Here is a 19892-nt window from a genome sequence, read left to right on the forward strand (position 1 = left end):
TCAAAGGTGGATGGTATATCAATTTAATAAATAAATAAATATGAAACATTGTGGTAACACCTAGAGCTGAACTCTGATTCAAACGATTTGCGAACAAAGCTCTTACAGGATTGTTCTACTTACACAAGCCAGCATATGACTAATTCATTTCCAAAGAAAGCAACCTATTTTAGGTGACATGCATACGACATGGCCAGAATTTTCACATGCCTCCTTCCCCCATAGAAGAGATTGGGGGAAATGCTAATTTAATGCTTTTAATCCTTTTGTCACGTGCAGTTAAGTATTAAATTCACTGGAAGTAGAAATACTAACTATATAGTGTCGCAGGATTTTCCTGTCGTGCTCCTTGAAAGTCCTGTGGAAAGATGCAATAGCTTTATCAAATTTTTCTGCATGCCTTCCCAAGAATTCTTTCACATCTTCCATGTTTTTCAAGGAGTAAGAGTTGGATGCCATTGAGGATGGTTCTGAAATGGAAGGCACTTGTCAGCAGACAGAAATATCCTTGGTTACTCCAAGAATCAGAGGTAAATTCACACAGTGAAATTTATAGAGGCAGATATTAAAGGATTAAGAGACTAGGATGGTTCTATTGGCAAACTTCTTCCTGGAATCCGAGAAGTCCTCTCTGCTTGCTTTGTCACTTGTTGACCCATTATCCAAAGTCATGATTTGCTTAAACGTAGCTGGTTGATTAAGCCACAGTTAGCTGGATTTCTACAGCACCAAACCAAATTTAGAAACCAATATGGCTGGGTTCATTCATGATGCCAAGCCAACTTCAGTGAAGCCGTATTATGATGGAGTGCAGCGGGTAAACCCAGCTGCAGATAAATTGTTCCTCACAAGTGTGTGAAGAGGATTTAAGCTTCGCTCCTGCAGGTTCATTTTTTTTATGATTTCCTTTCAGACTGAAAAAGTAGTTTTATTTGTACAGAGATGAGGCGTTTAAAAACTGGCCGAGCATCTACAGTCAACAATGTGAAAAACCTTTACCTTTATTGTCATTTTTTTCCAGAGGATGAGCTATACAAAGGATGTTAAAGCTCTCTTCCCTGTCATTATAAAACGTTTCCTCAAAGAGAACAGGGATCGAGCAACGCTGGTTAAATTCACCCCCAAGGACGATCATATTTCCTTGTATAAAGACTTCCTATATAGGGAAAGAGAGACAAAGGTAAAGAAGAATTCAATAACTGAGCAAGCAGTGACAACGTAAGACCTGCAGGCTCAGAGGCGCCAACAATATTCCCGAAATAGTATCTATAGATGTCCAAAATTAAATTAAGATTTAAAAATAGCCAAACTCCACAAGATCAATTGCTCTCATGAGGAAAGAGAAATAAACAACTGCTAAAAATCTCATGAGATTTTGGTGAAGAAGACTGAAATCACTATGGCTATCATACCTGGTTTGCAAGTGTCCAGGTAGCCACTAAATGCAGCAAGAGATACCCCAAAATGCAATCTCTTTTGCTATCGCATGGACCTTCAGAATTTTTACAGCTTAAATAGGTTAGCCCTGGAAATCACCAGCCGTGGAAATTACCATCCTTACAGATAAACATGTCTACGTAATGCAGTCTAGACAGATTAATAAATCCTTTCATCGAATCTCGCTAGTTTATCGCATTTCTTAGAGCATCACAAATGAATTTGTTTGCCGGCCATTTTATTCTACAGGTGAGACTGCAGAAATTATTTCTACTGCCCTTACCTTTCCATTCAAAGTCTGGAAACTGTTGTCTGCTGCTTTAAGAATGTAAGAGTCAAACTGGCAAGCTGAAATGATGCTGTTGGAAAGGCTGCCTTTACAAGGTACCAGTATCTAGGAAAAAGAGTTACAGGATGTTACTGCACATAACCACATCCCAAATCCATCACATTTTTGCTAACTACGGTGTTAGAAATCAAACTACGGCATAGGGTTTCCTGCTTGAGCAGGTGGTTGGATTAGAACAGGGGTAGGCAACCTTGGCTCTTTTATGACTCGTGGGTTTCAATTCCCAGAATTCCTGAGCCAGCATGGCTCAGCTTGGAAACTCTCCCTTTCCCCTCAGCATGGCTGGCTCAGGAATTTATTTATTTATTTAATTAATTAATTAAATTTTTATACCGCCCTATTCCCGAAGGACTCAGGGCGGTTTACAGGGCAACATAAAATATGATATAAAAATAGTATAAATTAAAATAGATTAAATTACATAAGCCCAACAATTAAAACAATATTAAAAGCTAAAACCCCTTCAGTCCAGGCCTGATAGATCAAAAAACCAAGTTTTCAGATCCCGGCGAAATGTACGCAGATTGGGGGCGGTCCGAAGTTCCACCGGTAAATCATTCCAAAGGGCAGGCGCACCCACAGAGAATGCCCTCCCCCTGGGGATCACCCGCTGGCACTCCTTAACCGTCGGCACCCTGAGAAGGCCCTCCCTGTGGGAGCGCACAGGACGATGGGAAGTTGATGCCGGCAGCAGGTGTTCCCTTAGATAATCCGGACCCAAGCCAATTCTGGGAGTTGAAGTCTGAGTCATAAAAGAGCCAAGGTTGCCCACCCCTAAATTAGAAGATCTCTAAGGTCCCTTCCAACTCTGTTATTTAACGATGAAAAGCAAGCAGGGCCTAGTACCCCCCTACTGGTTTGTCTCCAGTTTCATCAAAAGTTGAACATATAAAAGGTTGAGTGCACGTTCTCCAAGAAGAACTAAACAAAGAGCACCAAGGAATAGATATCAATTATTTTTAGATTATCAATCAATCAACCTTTATTGTGGCCAAAGACCAGATTTGTGTTTGCCCACCTTGGTATCTTGCAGATGTGATGGACTTCAACTCCCAGAATGGTGAGTTGGCTAGGGAATTCTGGGACTTGAAGTCCACACATCTTCAAACTGCCAACACTGAACACAGATTGGATTATACTGTACTGAATGAATCTGAGTGTCTTTTAGTTGCTCGATATGGGAGTTGCTCAAGAAACTTCTCAAATTATTCCCATCGTAGAAGCTATGTTCAACAGCCCCGTGATACCTCAATTACACACAGTGTCACCTGCCCAGTTCCTTCACCACGGAGATCAGACACAAAAGTATCTTTCTGACATTATCATGGGAAGTGGTACATAGCTATTTTAAATAAGCTTGTCTCTATTGGCTGGGGAATTCTGGGACTTGAAGTTCCCACATCTTAAAGTGGCCAAGGTTGAGAAACACTAACCTAGCTGAATCCTATGCTCAACTCTTGGCCCTTCTAGAAGACAATCCTGGCAGCCGTTATAATTTACATACCGTTCCACGGAATTCGGCGACTTTCCTACACAGATCAGGCCGTCGTTTCTGCATGGTTAAATAGAAGGGGTTCCTCAAGAGATCTTCATCATACACAGCCATAGGGGCCACCAAAACAATCAGCCTAACAGCTTTCTGCAAATCAATACATAACCCCCAAGAAAAGAGTCAAATCTGAAGCAACATAATCAAAGAAAATAGTTCCTAAAAATTAATAATTTACCACTATCCTTTTAAGAAAGTGCTATCTACTGTATTCTAGTATTATACAGCATCTGCCTTCTTGGGATCCAAAATATGTTTTGCTACACTACAGCAGGTTCTTGGTAGTAAGTAAATATGACTTCCTTGAAGCAAATTCAATTGCTCAATTTCAACTGACAATACAGTCATATTCGTGCAGGATTCTTTGGTAATACAGAAGCTCCTGCTTCCGAGATATATATTTTTTTTCAATTTCTCGATCCATTCTAGAACTTCAGGATTTTCTGGTAATTTCCCAACTTACAAGCAGATCCAACCAACTCTTACATTTTTTTTTTAATTATAGTAGTCCAGTTCCTAGGTGTTGCCTCCTACTTCAAGAGTGATCTCCTCTTTGAGGGTTGTACCATAACTGCTTGGTGGCTTTCTTGAATTGCCACAGAGAAAATTATTGTGGCAATTGCTCCACTAACCTGGTACCTACACAATTTCCTGTCGAAGCTTTCCCATTACAAGAAAATTTTGGTGGATCAGGATTCATTCTCTCTTCCTTTCATGAGATAAGACTTTGGTTCTATGTTCTCCAACTTTGTATCCTTACGACACCCCCCCCCCCCCAGATAAACCAAACAGGAAACACAATTAGATGAACTACTACTTCTGTTTTATTGCAATGATTAACACAATCTTGTAAGTCTGAAGGCACAAACCTCCCATCATGACTTTTAAACGAGGCGGATCTTTCTTAAGTTTTTTCCTCTGATTGCATCTCTTCCCCCAAGAGCATTTACATATTCCATTGCCCCTCAAAATCTATTTGACTAGCTTCCATCATCTCAACCAACATGGGCCATGCTTTTGCTACCTGGAGACAGTGGGAATTATAGCCCAAAACATCTGGAGGAAACCAAAATTGCTTGTTTTACAAACACCACTGTAAACAATGGCTACTTAAATGTGTTTATCATGCAGCTATCACTGTTATGGCATAGCTTCAAATGTACACTTGTTAACATCTCCACCCAAGGAAGTTATAGCTGATAAAATACAGCACAATGCTGCCTACATATACCACAAGCATATGACTTGGTACCATTTAGATATTAAGAAATATCCATGCATGTTTGAATGTCCACTTCAACAAATTTGAGTTTGCTACCTGCCTAAGCGTCTGCATAGTTTATTTCCCAGGAACTGATCCTTTAAAACACACCCGTTTTGACATTATTTCTATCTGTCTAATCATCAAATCAAACTGGGTGATCAAAATTGCATCAGAAAATTAAAACATTACCCACAGATAACATGCGAGAAACAGAAACTAGACCAAAACTTTGCAGTAAAAATAAAACTTAAAAGAGGAACCACACAAGCAATTGTCACACACTGGATGGTAAAGTTAATGCAGTTTTCTGCAAGTTAGAAAGTGTCGACATTCTTCATTTTTAAAATGCTTAGGTCTCTTGTAATTTGAAGAGAATCCTGAGGAATAACTAAAACATTGCAATAAAATGTCACTCAAGAGAACAGAATCCATATTCTAGGCAGAACACCACTCAGCCTAATACCATGCTCAATCAGTGGGGATTAAATTATGTGGTACATGACTGGGCTGGCTTCCTGCAATTTCCAGTCTTTATTATTTATTTATTTATTTTATTATATTTATATACCGCCCTTTCCCGAAGGACTCAGGGCGGTTTACAGGGTGATTAAAACAAAAAATACAAAAGTTAAAAACAGTTAAAAAAATGATATCCGTCCCTGAACAAATAAAACCCCAGTTAAAATTAAAATTAAAATTAAATTTCTCAGCCTGGGCCAGAGAGCTCGAAGAGCCAGCTCTCTAAATTCAGTGGGAACTAATTTGAAAAGTTCACCGATATTCCTTTCGACCAGCGTTTTTTTCAACCTGGGCCGCTTTTGAAGTTGCTTGGACCTCAGCTCCCAGAATTCCCCTGCAAGCACGGGATTCTGGGAGTTGAAGTCCACCCAATTGAAAGCTGCCCAAACCGAAAACACGCTTTTGGATTATGCTACCGTACTGAATTCATCTCGAGTGCCTTTAGCTGCGGGATATAAATGGGATTAAAGGGCGGGATATAAATGGGATTAAAATAAAAATAAAATAAATTACGGGAGTTGCTTAAAAAAAACAAAAACCAACATGTCAAATGATGTTTTCGAAGTCCCGGCCTTTTTGCACGGCAGCGTTAAGAGACCCATGGCAGTTTAACTTCCACGTGCCAACTTCCTCGCCTCGTGCCCCGAAGACGAGCCGCCCCACTCAGCGGCCCCGGGAACCTTCCTTTCCCTCCCTTCTAAAGAGGAACCCGAGGCATGCAGAGGAAAAGGGCCGGTGCAAGAAAACCACGCAGCGCAGGAAACCTTCGGATCCAGCCCGGGAGGGTCTCCCCGCGAGGAACCAGCCCGGAACCTCCCCGCTTCTCTTTGCAAACGAACGCCAAAGGTTTCGGGCTTTCGCTCGCCCGCGCGCGGGAGTGGAGACCCTGCGCCGCCCCTTCTCCGGCGGCCGGGGCAAGAGGGCCGGCCCCGAGCGTGTCCTGGAGCAGCGTTTTCCAACCTTAGGAACTTGAAGATGCGTGGACTTCAACTCCCAGAATTCCCCAGCCAGCATAGCTGGCTGGGGAATTCTGGGAGTTGAAGTCCACGCATCTTCAAGTTCCTAAGGTTGGGAAACGCTGTCCTGGAGGACTTTTTTTTTAGGCCCCGGATACCCCCTACCCTCTCCCCCGTCAGCAGGAGGGAACCCTCCGGACCTTCCGTATTCCCGACTTGCCGGCGAGGCTTGCCAAACTCGGCTCCCGCCGGAGAAGCGGCACCTTTTGGGGCAGGGGCTCCGAGCAATCGCCCGCTTCGGGGGAAGGAGCACGGAGGCCTGCAAGCAAGCAAGCAGGCAGGTAGGCAAGCAAGCAGCCCCGGGAGGCTCCGCGCCGCTTCGAAGTTCCCTGCCGGCCGCCCCGAGCAGAGCCATCCTCAGGAGAGGCCCGGAAGGGAAGGGGCTCCCCGGCCGACACCCCTCCACCGCCTCCCCGACGCGCCAGCCCGGTTCCTGCCGCCTCCCTGTCCCCGCGTCCCCGGGCCGGACGAGCGCTCACTTTCCTGCCAAGGCGGCCAGGGTCTCCTCTGCGCCCCCTCCCCACGGCGGCGACGGCCCCAGCAGCGACGGCGGCATCCCCTCTCCTCCGCCTCCTCCTCCTCCCGCAAGCGCCGCCCGTTCCTAGCCCGGCCACCGAGGCGGGTCCTACCCAGCGGGCGAGCCAATGAGCCCCAGCCTTCTCGCAACCGCCCCGGCGAAGGTGGAGCTTGGCTGGCTGGCAGGCAGGCAGCGGCGGGGCGGTAGCAGCAGCAGCAGCGGCGGCGGAGCAATCCTCCCGGGTCGGCCCCGTCGGCGCCAGCTGCGCGCTATTTAACCCTAAGCGCCCAGACCGCGCCCGGCCCGGAGCCTCGGCGGGCTTAAAGGAGACGGTGCTCGGCCGGAGCCGCCCGGCGCTCGCTTGCCGCCCTCCCTCCCTCCCCTCCATCCGAGGCAGCGGCGGGGGATGCGCGCCGGACGAGCCAGGGCGCCTCGCCTGGCCGGAGCTGCGGGGAGGGCTGCTGAAGAGGCGGCGCCGGGCTCCAGACGGGGAGGGCGCCGCCCAGCTCCGGCCATGCGCGCACCGGACGGCCGGGGCTGCTCGGAGCAGCGCTCCGCCGGACGGCGGCGGCGTCGCCTGGCCTGAGCAGCCGGACCGGCTCCGCTCCTCCCGCCTGTCCGCCTCCGCCATGGCCCGAGAGGAGTGCAAGGCGCTGCTGGACGCGCTCAGCAAAGTCACCGCCTGCTACCGGCACTTGGTGCTGACCGTCGGGGGCGCGGCGGACTCGCAGGAGCTGCGCGAGGAGCTGAAGAAGAGCCGGCGGAAGGCGCAGGAGCTGGCCGGCGTGACCCGCACCCAGCTGACGGCCGCCCTGCGGGACAAGGCGCTGGCCAAGGAGGAGCGGGCCGAGTTCGAGCGCCTCTGGGTCATCTTCGCCGCCTGCCTGGAGATCCTGGAGAGCGACATGCGGCGCGCCCTGGAGCTGGGCCAGGCTTTCCCGCTCCACGTGCCCAAGAAGCCGCTCATCCAGACCGGCCTGATCGGCGGCACCTCGGCCATCGCCGCCCGGGCCATGAGCGTGCAGAACATGAAGTACGAGGCCGAGCCCAACATCGACGTGGTGGACCTGACGGACCTGGAGCAGGAGATCCACCAGGTGGGCGAGATGATCTACGAGATGGAGATGAAGGTCAACGTGCCCCGGTGGACCGTCGAGGCCAAGCAAGACCCCGGCGCCGAGCTGAACTCCAACTTCAGCCGGCGCGCCTCTTCGCTGGGCGCCACCTCGGGGGCCGGGAGCAAAAGCCTCTGCCACCCCAGCAGAGTCCTGGCCGGGATCATTTTCACCGCCGTCCTCCTGATGGCCATCGCCCTGGCGGTGTGCGTGGCCAAGCTCTCCTAAGGCTGGGCGCTTCCTTGCAACTGGGGGTTTACCTTTGGAGATCTACAGCAGCCACAGCGTGGGGACGGGGGCTGGATCGGCTGAAATGGGTGCTTTCAATGCTCCGCGATGGTGGATCCCAGAGATCGCCGTGGGTAGTATATACAGTATATACAATATATATATATTATATATTAAAAGCCTGCTGGCTGGGCCTTTCACGGTTAATCATATGTGGGTATTATAACTACCACGGTAGGGATTTGACTGCTATTTATAGAAGACCGTCCTCAGGAACTGGAACAGAAATGTGGTTTGTGATTAAGCTGGGATTGGTGTGGGGGGGTGTTTCATGTTTACAAATGAGTAATAATTTGCCCAGGATGCTGTGAATGAGAGGTCAAGATGAGAGAGGTTTAAATATAACGGGCATTATCTTTGATCCTGAACCAAGTGGTTGCAGCCTCAAAGGCAGAAACTTGGCTTTGTGAATGAAAGATTGAACCGAAATTTGTTGCTATGTGCAGTATATAAATCCAGATTTACGGAAGAAAACTTAGAGCAGCATTTAGAGAAAGAGGAGGTGTTATTTTCAGCTTACTACTGTTTCAGGTTTGTTTTTGCAGGGGACGGGAGAAAAAAAACATCCATAGGTTCTTAGTTCCACATTAGCCAACTTTAAACACTTTACACATAAGTGTAAATCATTGTTTGAAGTCTACTGCTGTACCGCTGAATCCCATGGAATTCAGTGAGATTTAGTTCTGAATATGCATCAGATGATGGCAGCTTCTTTCAGGTTACCTTTTGTGTACTGATGCTGGGATTGGTCTTGTATTTAAACTAAAACATGACAAGATCTTCAGCAAGTTCTGGGTTTTAGACAGGATTTTGTCCTCTGTGTTTAGGGCTAGAGACTTAATCCTAAGGGAAGTAATTCTATTTAAACAGACAGGAGGAGATGCTGAAAACTATTCATTCTAAAACAGAGAAGTAAGGTTTTAACAACCTCTCAGGTGTGCTTATTCATTAATACATGAGAAAATTATGGGACTCTTGAATCAAGTTTCTATAATTGTATTGATGGAAATAATTTAAAGGATGGTGTAGAGCTTGAAAATTGAAGCTGTACCGGTTAGCAAAGACACAGACCTTAAGATTAACCTAAAATATCTTGAGTTTGGATGTCAGGCCAATTATGATGATTACCTTGCTTAACTGAAAAATTATATTAGATGAGTTCCTGGCATTAATAGATAACGGTAATCTGGCAGCATAGAGTAATCCATTATATCTAAGCTAAATTTACAGGTTAACAGCAGCCCTTCTATAGGTATGGACTACCTGCAAGTTACTGTGCAATTATTAAAGAGACAAACAGGAAAATGAAGTGTCTAAATTTCTGTTTACCAATCTGTTAAGTCCATCATATTTTACATTTGTGCAGGGCTTTAGAATCAGTATACTGACCCCATCACTTGCAGTTGGACATACGCAGTCTTCTTTTATATTAGCTTTACAAGGGAAATCACCAGATTCAGTGGGTGAATTTCTAAAAATTGAGGTTCATTGGAATGAGGGGCTCCAATTCCTGAGAATACTTTGAGCTATGGAGCTGACACCCTATGGGTATCTTTTTAGAAATAAGATTTCTTTACAGGTAGTCCTCGACTTACAGCCACAATGGAGCCTAAAATTTCTGTTGTTAAGTGAGTCATTTAAGTGAGTTTTGGCCCGTTTTATGACCTTTCTTGCCACGGATGTTAAGTGAATCACTGCAGAAGTTGGTAACCCAGTTGTTAAGTGAATCTGGCTTCCCCACTGACTTTGCTTGTCAGAAGATCACAAAAGGGGATCGCGTGACCTTGGGAACACAGCAACGGTCATAAATATGAACCAGTTGACAAGCATCTGAATTTTGATCGCATGATCATGGGGAAGCTTGCAAAGGTCGTTAACTGTGAAAAACGGTCAATAAGTCAGTTTTTTTTCAGGGCTGTAACTTTGAACGATGACTAAATGAAATGCTGTAAGCCGAGAACTACCCATCTACTTTTTAGCTCCTGAATCAATATGCAAAAAGAACAGGGTTGAAATGCAGAACATAAATAATTAAATTTACACTTTTAGTGGCTAGCACTAATGGATGCTGTGCAGTCAAACAAGATTCTACATTTTCAACCAAGCAAATCTTAAGTATTTTACCTCAGAAATAAATAGTGCTGTGTTCGGTAGGCAAGAAAATACTGCATTCCCAGGTACTCTTAAAAGCATCAATATATTTTGACAGTTGATTGTAAATGTCTGCTTTTTAAGAAGGTTCTAGGAACAGGGCTGGGTGTCACAAGGATGTCAAAACTATTCTTTTTGGTGCTAAAGTACCCTTCTCTGTTGACTGTAGCGTGATTCAAACAGCTGCTATTGTATTGTTCCCTTTCACTTGAAGAGAACATTCCTTGTTTAAAGATCCACATTTGCTTGTTAACAAGGGCTAGATATTTCTCTTAAATACGTCTCATATATTTTATGAGAGAACACCTAGACTTAAAAGTGCTCTTAATAGGCTGTGTGCAACACTGTTATAGGATGGGAGAAAGAAGCTGCAGAAAAATAATTGCCTAGTTGGAATTCTCCCAAGACACCTTTTTAATTTGGAATTAAAACAGTATTCTTTGCACATTGAGAACTCAAAAGTCCAGATTAAAACCATAAATACATCATTGCAAAATACTTATTTTCCTGAGAGCTAGGTTACTTTTATGAAAAAAAATTACATGGAAACAGTTCCTAATTCTAGTTAAGATTTATTTTCCTAGCAGACCTGATTTAGCAAGGGGCTCCTCACGTGTGCACATCAGTTAACTGTGTCTGCATTGTTTTTCTCTTAAGCTATTTCTAAATTACATCTCATCAAGTCCTGACACAGGATTGTCACCATCTAATTAATTAATATCTTAGCTCAGCTCTCATCGCATCTGCTCAGCACCATTGACTGTGCAATATAGTTTAGGGATAGCTGTTTTATCATGTGTGCAAAGCTGACCAGATGCAAAGGAGATCAAGACTGATGGCATCCTTAAATAATACTATCGAAAAAATATCTTTATATGGGATGTATATGTGTCAGATGGATCTGCAGGAACTGGTGAAGTAATCTAAAACATGATATGCTTCTGTTCATCCACAAAAATGTAAGGAGCTGTTCACTTTCACATCTGCTCAAAGGTTCATGACATAGTCATTGTCTTATGTTTCTTTCTTGAAGAAAATATCTAGAAATCTCATGTTTAGGCCATACATACCACATAATTTTTTTGCTGGAGGTTTTCTTTTAGCTAAGTCTTAAAGCCTTCAGACTCTTGCTTAAATGACTAATCATCAGCCCTACAACCATGACGATTACAGTGACATGATTAAAATTATGTATTTATTTAAAGTTTATTTAAAGTTAAGTTGTTTTACTCTCTTAAAAAATACTTGTTAACTGTCTTGTGTTTACAGCCATAGGTACTTTCATTGTAACAAAAGTGTATGTTTTCATTGAAAAGAAAAAAGAAAAGTCCCTTATTAATAGGATTCTTTATTTTAAAAAGTCAAATTCTGCTGTATTTTACAAGTATGATGAAGTTGAGATTACAACAGGAGTGGTAGTTGAGGAATTATGAACACTGAATGATTTTTAAAAAGTGTTAATTTCTTCCATTCCGATGATTGCTGGGTCCATATTAAAATGATTGTTTCAGTATTAGTGTGAACTGGCATTATAAACTGGCATTCCGTGATTCAACAGTATTCTTTTATGCTCAGGATAAAACCTATTGCTATTACCGTATTTATTTAAAATAAAGCCTCTTCTATTAACTTGCCAGTCTTTTGAACAGATTGCTTTTAAAGATAAATTCCTAAACGTGTGTGTGTTTGTCAACTTCCTTAGCAATATTTCTCTCACATATTTTCATAAAGTCATTTGACAAGAATGCTGAATTATAGGCCTTTAAATCTTTTCCTCCGCTATGTTTTTAAGCTTACAGCGCCAAGCTGGGACAAAAATGCACTTATGTCCCAAATGGCCTGTTGCACTTATTAAAAATTCAAACTTCGCTCACAAATTAGGGCCCAAATTGAAAGATGGCATTAAAAGAAACATTGATGCATTTTACACTTCATTCCACTTGTTTCTTGTATTCCAGTAATTACAAATGGAGTTGGATTCTGCTTCATTGCCTAAGGTAGAAGAGATGCACATTAAATTTTCTTTGTCAACAGTTAATAGAGAGTATTCAAGCGAAGCAAAGACTGCAGTCTTGGACGTTAAGACTGAATACTTCTGAACATCAAGGAGAGAAGCAACCCAGAACTCGGGAAAAAATTCCTAACAGAGTAATCAACCAAGGAACAACTTGCCTCCAGAAGTTGTGGGTGCTTCATCACTGGAGGCATTCAAAAAGAGACTGGGCAATCATTTATCTGAAATGATATAGGGCAGGGGTAGGCAACCTTGGCTCTTTTATGACTCATGGACTTCAACTCCCAGAATTCCTGAGCCAGCATGGCTCAGCTTGGAAACCTCTCCCTTTCCCCTCAGCATGGCTGGCTCAGGAATTCTGGGAGTTGAAGTCCATGAGTCATAAAAGAGCCAAGGTTGCCTACCCCTGGTATAGGGGGGATCTCCTGCTCGAGCAGGGGTTGGACTAGAAGACCTCCAAGGTCCCTTCCAACTCTTATTCTATGTTCTAAGTATGATAACAGAAGAATATAACACACTTTCAAGTTCCCCTTTGAAAAACCGCACAGCATTTTGTACATTAAAATTGTGAGCCATATGATTCCCTTGGATGTAAGCTCAATTAATGATGGTGCGAGTAATTTAAGCGTAATCTTGCAGAACTAAACCATGGCGTCCATGTTTCATAATCATGGCTCAGTTTAAACATTTCTTGCTTAGGAAAGAGCTACAAGATTTATTTATTTAATTATTGATGGGATTTATATCCCGCCCTATCTCCCGAAGGACTCAGGGCGGCTAACAACAAGACATATAATAAGTACATAAATCAAGATAAAATGAAATTGAGAACATCAGTGCAATAAAAAATTAGAGAATTTAAAAAATGAATTAAAAATACTAAATATAAATTAATTAAAATGCCTGTCAGTCTAGGTCAGCCTGGTGGAACAGGTGTGTTTTGAGGCCGCGGCGAAAGGATTGGAGGTTTTGGGCCATCCGAAGCTCAGGGGGGAGCTGATTCCATAGGGCTGGCGCTCCCACAGAGAAGGCCCTCCCCCTGGGGGTCGCCAGCCGACATTGCCTAGCTGACGGTACCCTGAGGAGGCCTTCTCTGTGTGAGCGTACTGGACGATGGGAATTTGTTCCCGGCAGCAGATGGTCCTGCAAGTATCCCGGACCTAAGCCATGTAGGGCTTTAAAGGTAAGTACCAGCACCTTAAATCTCACCCGGAGGGCAACTGGTAGCCAATGCAGCTCACGCAGGAGGGGTGTAATATGGGAGTATCGGGGAGCTCCCATCACAACCCGTGCAGCTGCATTCTGCACCAGCTGAAGCCTCCGGGTGGTCTTCAAGGGCAGCCCCATGTAGAGAGCATTACAGTAATCAATACGGGAGGTAACGAGTGCGTGGGTGACTGTACGTAGGGCATCTCGGTCCAAAAAGGGGCGCAATTGGTATATAAGACGAATCTGCGCAAATGCCCCCCTAGCCACGGCTCCAATGTGATCTTCAAAACTGAGTCATGAATCTAGGAGGACGCCCAGATTGCGTGCTCTATCAATGGGAGGTAGCATCTCTCCTCCTATAGTCAGAGATGGAACCTCTTGGACTAAACGAGATGACGGTATGTACAGCCACTCAGTCTTGGCCGGGTTGAGTCGAAGCCAGTTTTCTCCCATCCAAATCTGTACCGCTTCCAGACAGCGGGACATCACATCAAGGGCATCACTGGGTTGGTTCGGGGTGGAGATGAATAGTTGGGTATCATCAGCATATTGATGATATTTCACCCCGAAGCTACGGATGATCTCTAGATGTATAGTCGACACAAGAATCTGCCTTTTTCATCTGCAATATTTGAATTGCCAAAATCTCTCCTTTAATATCTCTTATGCTGAAAATTAAGAGTCATTTTCCCACATCTATGCTATTGTACTAAGTAAGTTTTCTGACCCTGAAAAACAGGCTCATCACAGAACTGCAAATTATTATTTTTAATATCAGCGAGCCCAGAATAAACATTCATCTGTCTCAACTACTGCCTCTTCTGCATCCCCATTTTTACTTAGCCGCTCTGTGAAGAGTGAGGCTCACTTAAGTTCACTTCTTTCAGTGACTTAAGAGTTGCGTAAGATCAGCAAGTTAAAAATAGGCAACGTTACGTGACAAGCTTACCCTACAATAATCTGAATGTAAGCTAACCCAAGTTTGCCTGATTTAACAACGCTTCTGCCAGCCCTGTAAGGTAGACCAGCTCTGAAAATCAATTCCACAGGATGCCTAAAAATCAACTTTTACCTCACCTGCCTCCTTTCCCAGCCCAGGAGGCGGCGCGTCCCCAGCCTGGTTCCCAGCGCCCGGCCGCTTTCCCAACCCTGGATGAAATCTCCCAAATCCCCGGAGGGCCGGGAGGAGCAGCGGCGGCTTCTCTCCACCCAGCCTACCTCGCAGGGCTGTCGCTGCGGGGACTCGCAAGGCCAGGAGACGCGGCCACCTCCGCCCCGCGCGCGCGCGCGCAGAACCCGGCCGAGCCGAGCCGAGCCGAGCCGAGCGGCCGCCCTTGGGCCGCGGCCCTTCTCCCTGCCGGCATGACCTCGCGGCCCTGGCGGGAGGCGGCCACGCTGCTCCTGGCGGTGGGCGGCGGGCAGCCTCGGCCCTCGGCCGCCTTCGACTACCAGGTGCTGCTGCTGCAGCGCAGCGCCCGGAGCTCCTTCATGCCCTGCGCGCAGGTCTTCCCGGGCGGCGTGGCGGAGCCCGCCGACTTCTCCCCCGCCTGGCGGGAGCTGCTGCCCAAAGGGCCGCGTTGCGGGCTGGGCGCCGAGCCCCCCGCCCGGCCGCCCCTCTTCGCCGCCGGCCGGCCCGAGCTGGGCGAAGCTTCGCTGCCGGCCGACGTGGCCTTCCGCATCTGCGCCATCCGGGAGACCTTCGAGGAGAGCGGGCTGCTGCTGCTGGAGCCCGCCGCCCAAGAGGGCGCCTCGCGGGCGGAGGCGCCGGCTCGGCTGCTGCCCCTGGCCGCCGGGCTGGAGGAGTGGCGGCGGCGGGTGCAGGGCGACCCGGGCAGCTTCCTGGAGCTCTGCCGCCACCTGGGCTGCGCGCCCCACCTGCGGGCGCTGCACGAGTGGGGCAACTGGCTGACCCCCGTGGGCCGAGCCGGGCCCGGCGGCCGCCGCTACGACACCGCCTTCTACCTGTGCTGCTGCCTCGGGCAGGAGCCGCCCGCCGCCTCGCACGACCGGCAGGAGGTGGCGGACTGCCGGGTGAGGGTGCCCGGGTGGCAACTGGCACGGTGGTTGGCGGGGCCTCCTGCAAGCAGGGCCGGGACTGGGCAGAGAGGGGAACTCCAGCCTGGGATCTGATCAGTTACTTGCTTCCAGAAACCTGGTTTGCATCGTGGGTTGGCCGGACATGGGGAAGGGAGTCCTAAACTATTGAGCAGGGGTCTTCAAACTTGGCCCTTTTACGGCTTGTGGACTTCAACTCCCAGAATTCCTCAGCCAGGGTACCTGGCTGAGGAATTCTGGGAGGTGAAGTCCACAAGCCGTAAAAGGGCCAAGTTTGAAGACCTCTGCTGTTGAGTATTTCTCACCTTAGCCAGGTGAAGATGGGTGGACTTCCAACTCCCAGAATTCCCCAGCCAGCGTGGGGTAGTCCTTCACTTATGACCATAATTTGTGGTGGTGGTGGTGATGGCTAAGTGAACACCACAGTCTATAAAGTTAAACGAATGCCCGAGTCACTAAGTAGTGGTCGTTATGCGTCAAAACCCTGGAAATATGTTCAGAAATATTGATCCAAAATTTCACTTGTCTGTTTTGCACACTCGAAATATATTGTAATCTCTTTTGCTACCTTCAAATAATATTTAAAACGATTTATTTCTGAACTTGCTAGCTGACATATGGCAGCCACTGTCAGACTGATATCTAATAAAAGAGCTAAAAATAAATACTAATGTAGACTAAAGCCGTCACTGAGAGCACCAGAAAACAGAATTAAGAGTTGTACAAAATATGTATCAGTTCTGCAGAATATCCCTTTAATTGGGAACTTACATAGCCTGGAGATTGACTTTAATGCTTTATTTTTTTTTCAGTGGTCAACCCCTTTAGAAGCTGTTGAACTTTTTAACTCGGGAGACATCTGGGTAGCACCACCTCAGCTTTATGAGTTATGTAGGCTCTGCCATTTTTCATCCCTTCACAATCTGGAGAGGTTTAGCTCAGAACGAGCTTTAGAAGGTTGTGAACGCTGGATGTCAGTTCATTTGGTGGCTTCAGATGGCCTCATGCATTTGTTACCAGGTAGGTAAAAATGAAGAACTGGCCTTTTGTAAAAAAAATTAACACTAAACAGAAGCTGCAAAATGAATCTGCTTCTCCAGTAAGTGGGTGCTGGGACCATACTCCAAAAAGTGGATTGTTTAGGACAAAAGATAATAATGTTAGGAAATTAAAATTTCATAATTTAAATTGCACCTAGTACACTTAGTAGGATTAATGAGCAGATATTCATTAATCTTCTGTTACATTGAATATACAGTATATTCAGCTATAATGTTACGTACTTGGTGGTAGCTGTGTACTGTGAAAGCAGTAATCGTGGTTTGTAAATCTTAGATCATTGCTTAACATGTTTATGAACCCAGTAAATAAAAGGTAGAATTTGATTGCATTCATACCATTTATACCTGTAAATATACATATAACCGAGATAAATAATTATATTTTAGGTGACGATTTATATCCAAAAGATCCCGATTTTACTGGCGAAAGGAAACCTGTGTTGACAGCAAATAAAAACATTGAAGAACTAATGAAAGAGGTCAAAAATTTTCACCGGATAGTGATACGAAGCCTTAATAATGTAACTGTCCACATGAATATTGAATCCAAATATAAACATATAAATCCAGTTACAGTGGCTTCTAAAATGTGAAATAATGCAGATTGCAACAATCAGTTGTAGTATTTCTCATACTGGGATTAGTTTTGAGAGATGTTGGAATAACAAAGAATTAATACACTGCCATCTTGTGGGCATACCTGAATATTTATGTACATTATTTCAGTTTCAAGTTGTGTTGATCAGTATAATTATTCTTGTCATGCAAATGTGACACTTCTGGAACAGAGATCTATCTTCTGTGAACCAAAATTTAATTTATTTGTTTACTTATATGTTATAGCTATACTGAAATATCCTTAAAAGATTTGAAGTAGTTTGCAACTTAAAGACAATAATTCAGTACTGTAAACAAAAGTTTATCAAATTGTATTTTAATTTGATTAGTTTCAGGACAGTGGATATGACCAAGAGATTGAAGCTCCACCCCTTTTTAATATGCATTTAGTGCATAAACACATTAAAAGGGGTGGAACTTTGATCACCCACAAGCATCTGCTATTTTAAAGGCAAAGACTATTCCTGCAGATGCTCCTGTTGACCAAGAGATCATTTGCCAAAACTGAAAAGAACTGAACACTTTGAATGTATCATAATAGTATTGTTCTCTCTACCTGGAAATCATATTCAAAATAAGTGCACTGCAAGATTGTAAAATTATTAAATGCATATTATTCAGAACTGTATCTGGGAAGCACTGTTTTAGATTAACTTGTTTATGCTGACTAACCAGGGAATAAATTCCACTGAAGGCTTGGACCTCTGTTCTTATTTTTTGAAATGTCACCTGTTGTGCCTTTACATTAACTGAATTATGTAACCCTAATGAGTGTCTGTTAAAAATAAATACTTTTAGCAGTATTTTTATGGATCTTTTTTATTGCTAAATTAATTGTCCGACACATGGTCATTTCTCCTCAAATACTATATATTTGGAACCAGCTGGATTTTTGTTAAGATATCTGAATGGAAATCCCGACTTTGCAATACAATCATTACAAATGTTTTAGTATTGTCTAAAGGATCAGATCCCTTCTTTTCCTGTAGTTAAGAGCCCAATGAATCCAATAAAACATGGGATTCTAGTAATACACTAGTACAATAAAACACACCAGACAATGGAGGTCAAAAGAATATATATTTATTTAACCTATGGTTGCCAGGTAACTTTGGGTGGCAGCTGCATACCTGTCTCTTTATAAGTTTTTAAAGATTTAGTCAATCATTTTCAATAGAATGGGCTAGCTTATTACAATCCTCCCTAGTCAGTCAGTATGAACCTCTTCCTCCTCGGCAATCTTTCCTTCTTTCCTTTCATATCCTTAAAAACAGTTTCCTTATCTATAATTACCCACAATGTCTATATAAATGGACATTTTATTTTTTATTTTTTATTTTGATCCCATTTATATCCCGCCCTTCTCCGAAGACTCAGGGCAGCTTACAAGCTTAGCAGTTCTGTTGTAATTATTATTTTATTATTATTATTATTATTGTAATTATTATTATTATTGTAATTATTATTTTATTATTATTATTTTATTATTTTAAGGTAACTTATCTTCTGCATTTGGGCATTAGGGTTTAATTTGTTTTCAATATCTGTAATTGTACATTTTGATATTTATGTCACTGTTCACCGCCCTGAGTCCTTAGGGAGAAGGGCGGTATACAAATCAAATAAATAAATAAATAAATAAATATCTTCCTATACATCAGATGTATGCTTTCCTTTACATCAGTATGGCTGTGTATTTTGTTTATGATGGCAGGAACCAGCCTTTCTGTCTTCGAGAAGTAAAAGATAAATAGAAATAAAACTTCCGGCTCTGCGCAAACGGACCGCGCGTCTGCCAAAACCGAAAGCTAAACTGGGGGGGGGGGGGATGCCGGCGCATGCGTAGTCATCGCGAGCCCGCCCCTTGAGACAAGATGGAGCGTGCGTCAGGCAGCGTCGGCGCCGAGGGCGTAAGTGAGCATGCGCGGGTGGGTTCGAATGGCGCCTTTGGCGGGAGCCTCGCGCGCGTGGAAAGGGAGCTTCTAGGTCGCGAGGAAGCCGCGGTGGGCGGGAGGGGAGGCCTCGGCCGTTGTCTCCCGGCAAGTCCCCCTCGTCCTCCTCAACCGAGAGGAGCCCCCTTAGGTTAAAAGCCAGGGTCCCCCGTGCATGGGTGGTAATGGTGGGTGGGAGGGCGATAATAATAGTAAAAATAGTAATAATACCATTTCTTTGTGTTGGGCTTTGGCCCAGCGAGGTTTTCATCTCGGCTGAAGGATTGAAAAACAAAAATCAGTCTCCGTCGTATTGGAACCATGATTTAAAAAGTCGTAAACACAACTCCTAAAATCTGGCTTGGTCCTTAAAAGTTATTTAATTGTTAAAATGTGGCAGCCGCTCAATGGGCAACACTCTTGCTTTTTAGCGTGGGCTCTTCTAATTTAAATTTATTCTCCTGGTTTCCCACGAGCTGCCTGCTCTGGCTTCCCCGACTTCTCCTTTGCTCTATTTTCATTTCATTCCCTTTTTTAAATATTGATTTCCCTGATTTCCCAAGTAGCCGTCTGCTCTGGATTCCCTGGGGATTTCAGCAGGTCCAATTCTGGGTAGCACTTCAGCCTCCCTCCCCACCCAGTTCTGAACAGCTTAAGTGAAATGGGGAAACTTAAGTTCCTTGGAAAGAAGAAAAGTGGTTTAGAAATCTAGGTATAGCTGTATTTATTTGGGTGGGGGGGAGGAGACAGTTACAGAGGCCAGCTGAACTAAACATTTTTATAGAGAATTGGAGCTGCA

At 44.8% G+C, this 19892-nt stretch overlaps 3 protein-coding genes across 6 annotated transcripts in view; 2 read left to right on the top strand and 1 right to left on the bottom strand.

Annotated features, from left to right (window-relative positions):
• The window catches only part of ANKRD27 (ankyrin repeat domain 27), a 37451-nt gene extending 30727 nt beyond the window's left edge, over window positions 1-6724 (bottom strand). The window contains exons 1-5 of one of the 4 annotated variants that reach the window (XM_081336240.1): window positions 6614-6724; window positions 3291-3425; window positions 1721-1831; window positions 1000-1156; window positions 316-470 (exon numbers count right to left, since the gene is read on the bottom strand). In XM_081336240.1, coding sequence (XP_081192366.1) covers window positions 316-470; window positions 1000-1156; window positions 1721-1831; window positions 3291-3392 — 525 coding nt within the window. In that variant the 5' untranslated portion in view covers window positions 3393-3425; window positions 6614-6724. Of the gene's footprint in view, window positions 1-315; window positions 471-999; window positions 1157-1720; window positions 1832-3290; window positions 3426-4204; window positions 6138-6613 lie in introns of those variants that run through there. The other 3 variants (XM_081336242.1, XM_081336241.1, XM_081336243.1) reach the window with 3 other exon arrangements.
• A 142-nt stretch (window positions 6725-6866) lies between these two features.
• On the top strand, window positions 6867-12377 carry RGS9BP (regulator of G protein signaling 9 binding protein). Its single transcript, XM_081336211.1, has one exon. It carries the CDS (start codon window positions 7281-7283, stop codon window positions 7992-7994), a length of 714 nt encoding a protein of 237 aa, XP_081192337.1. The 5' UTR covers window positions 6867-7280; the 3' UTR covers window positions 7995-12377.
• A 2352-nt stretch (window positions 12378-14729) lies between these two features.
• NUDT19 (nudix hydrolase 19) lies at window positions 14730-18807 on the top strand. The gene is made up of 3 exons (XM_081335516.1): window positions 14730-15459; window positions 16296-16503; window positions 16932-18807. The coding sequence occupies exons 1-3, from the start codon at window positions 14791-14793 to the stop codon at window positions 17135-17137; spliced, it is 1083 nt and encodes a 360-aa protein (XP_081191642.1). The 5' UTR covers window positions 14730-14790; the 3' UTR covers window positions 17138-18807.
• The last annotated feature ends 1085 nt before the right edge of the window (window positions 18808-19892 follow it).

Source organism: Vipera berus (assembly GCF_964194415.1).
Source record: "Vipera berus genome assembly, chromosome: 10".
Taxonomy (NCBI): Eukaryota; Metazoa; Chordata; class Lepidosauria; order Squamata; family Viperidae; genus Vipera; species Vipera berus.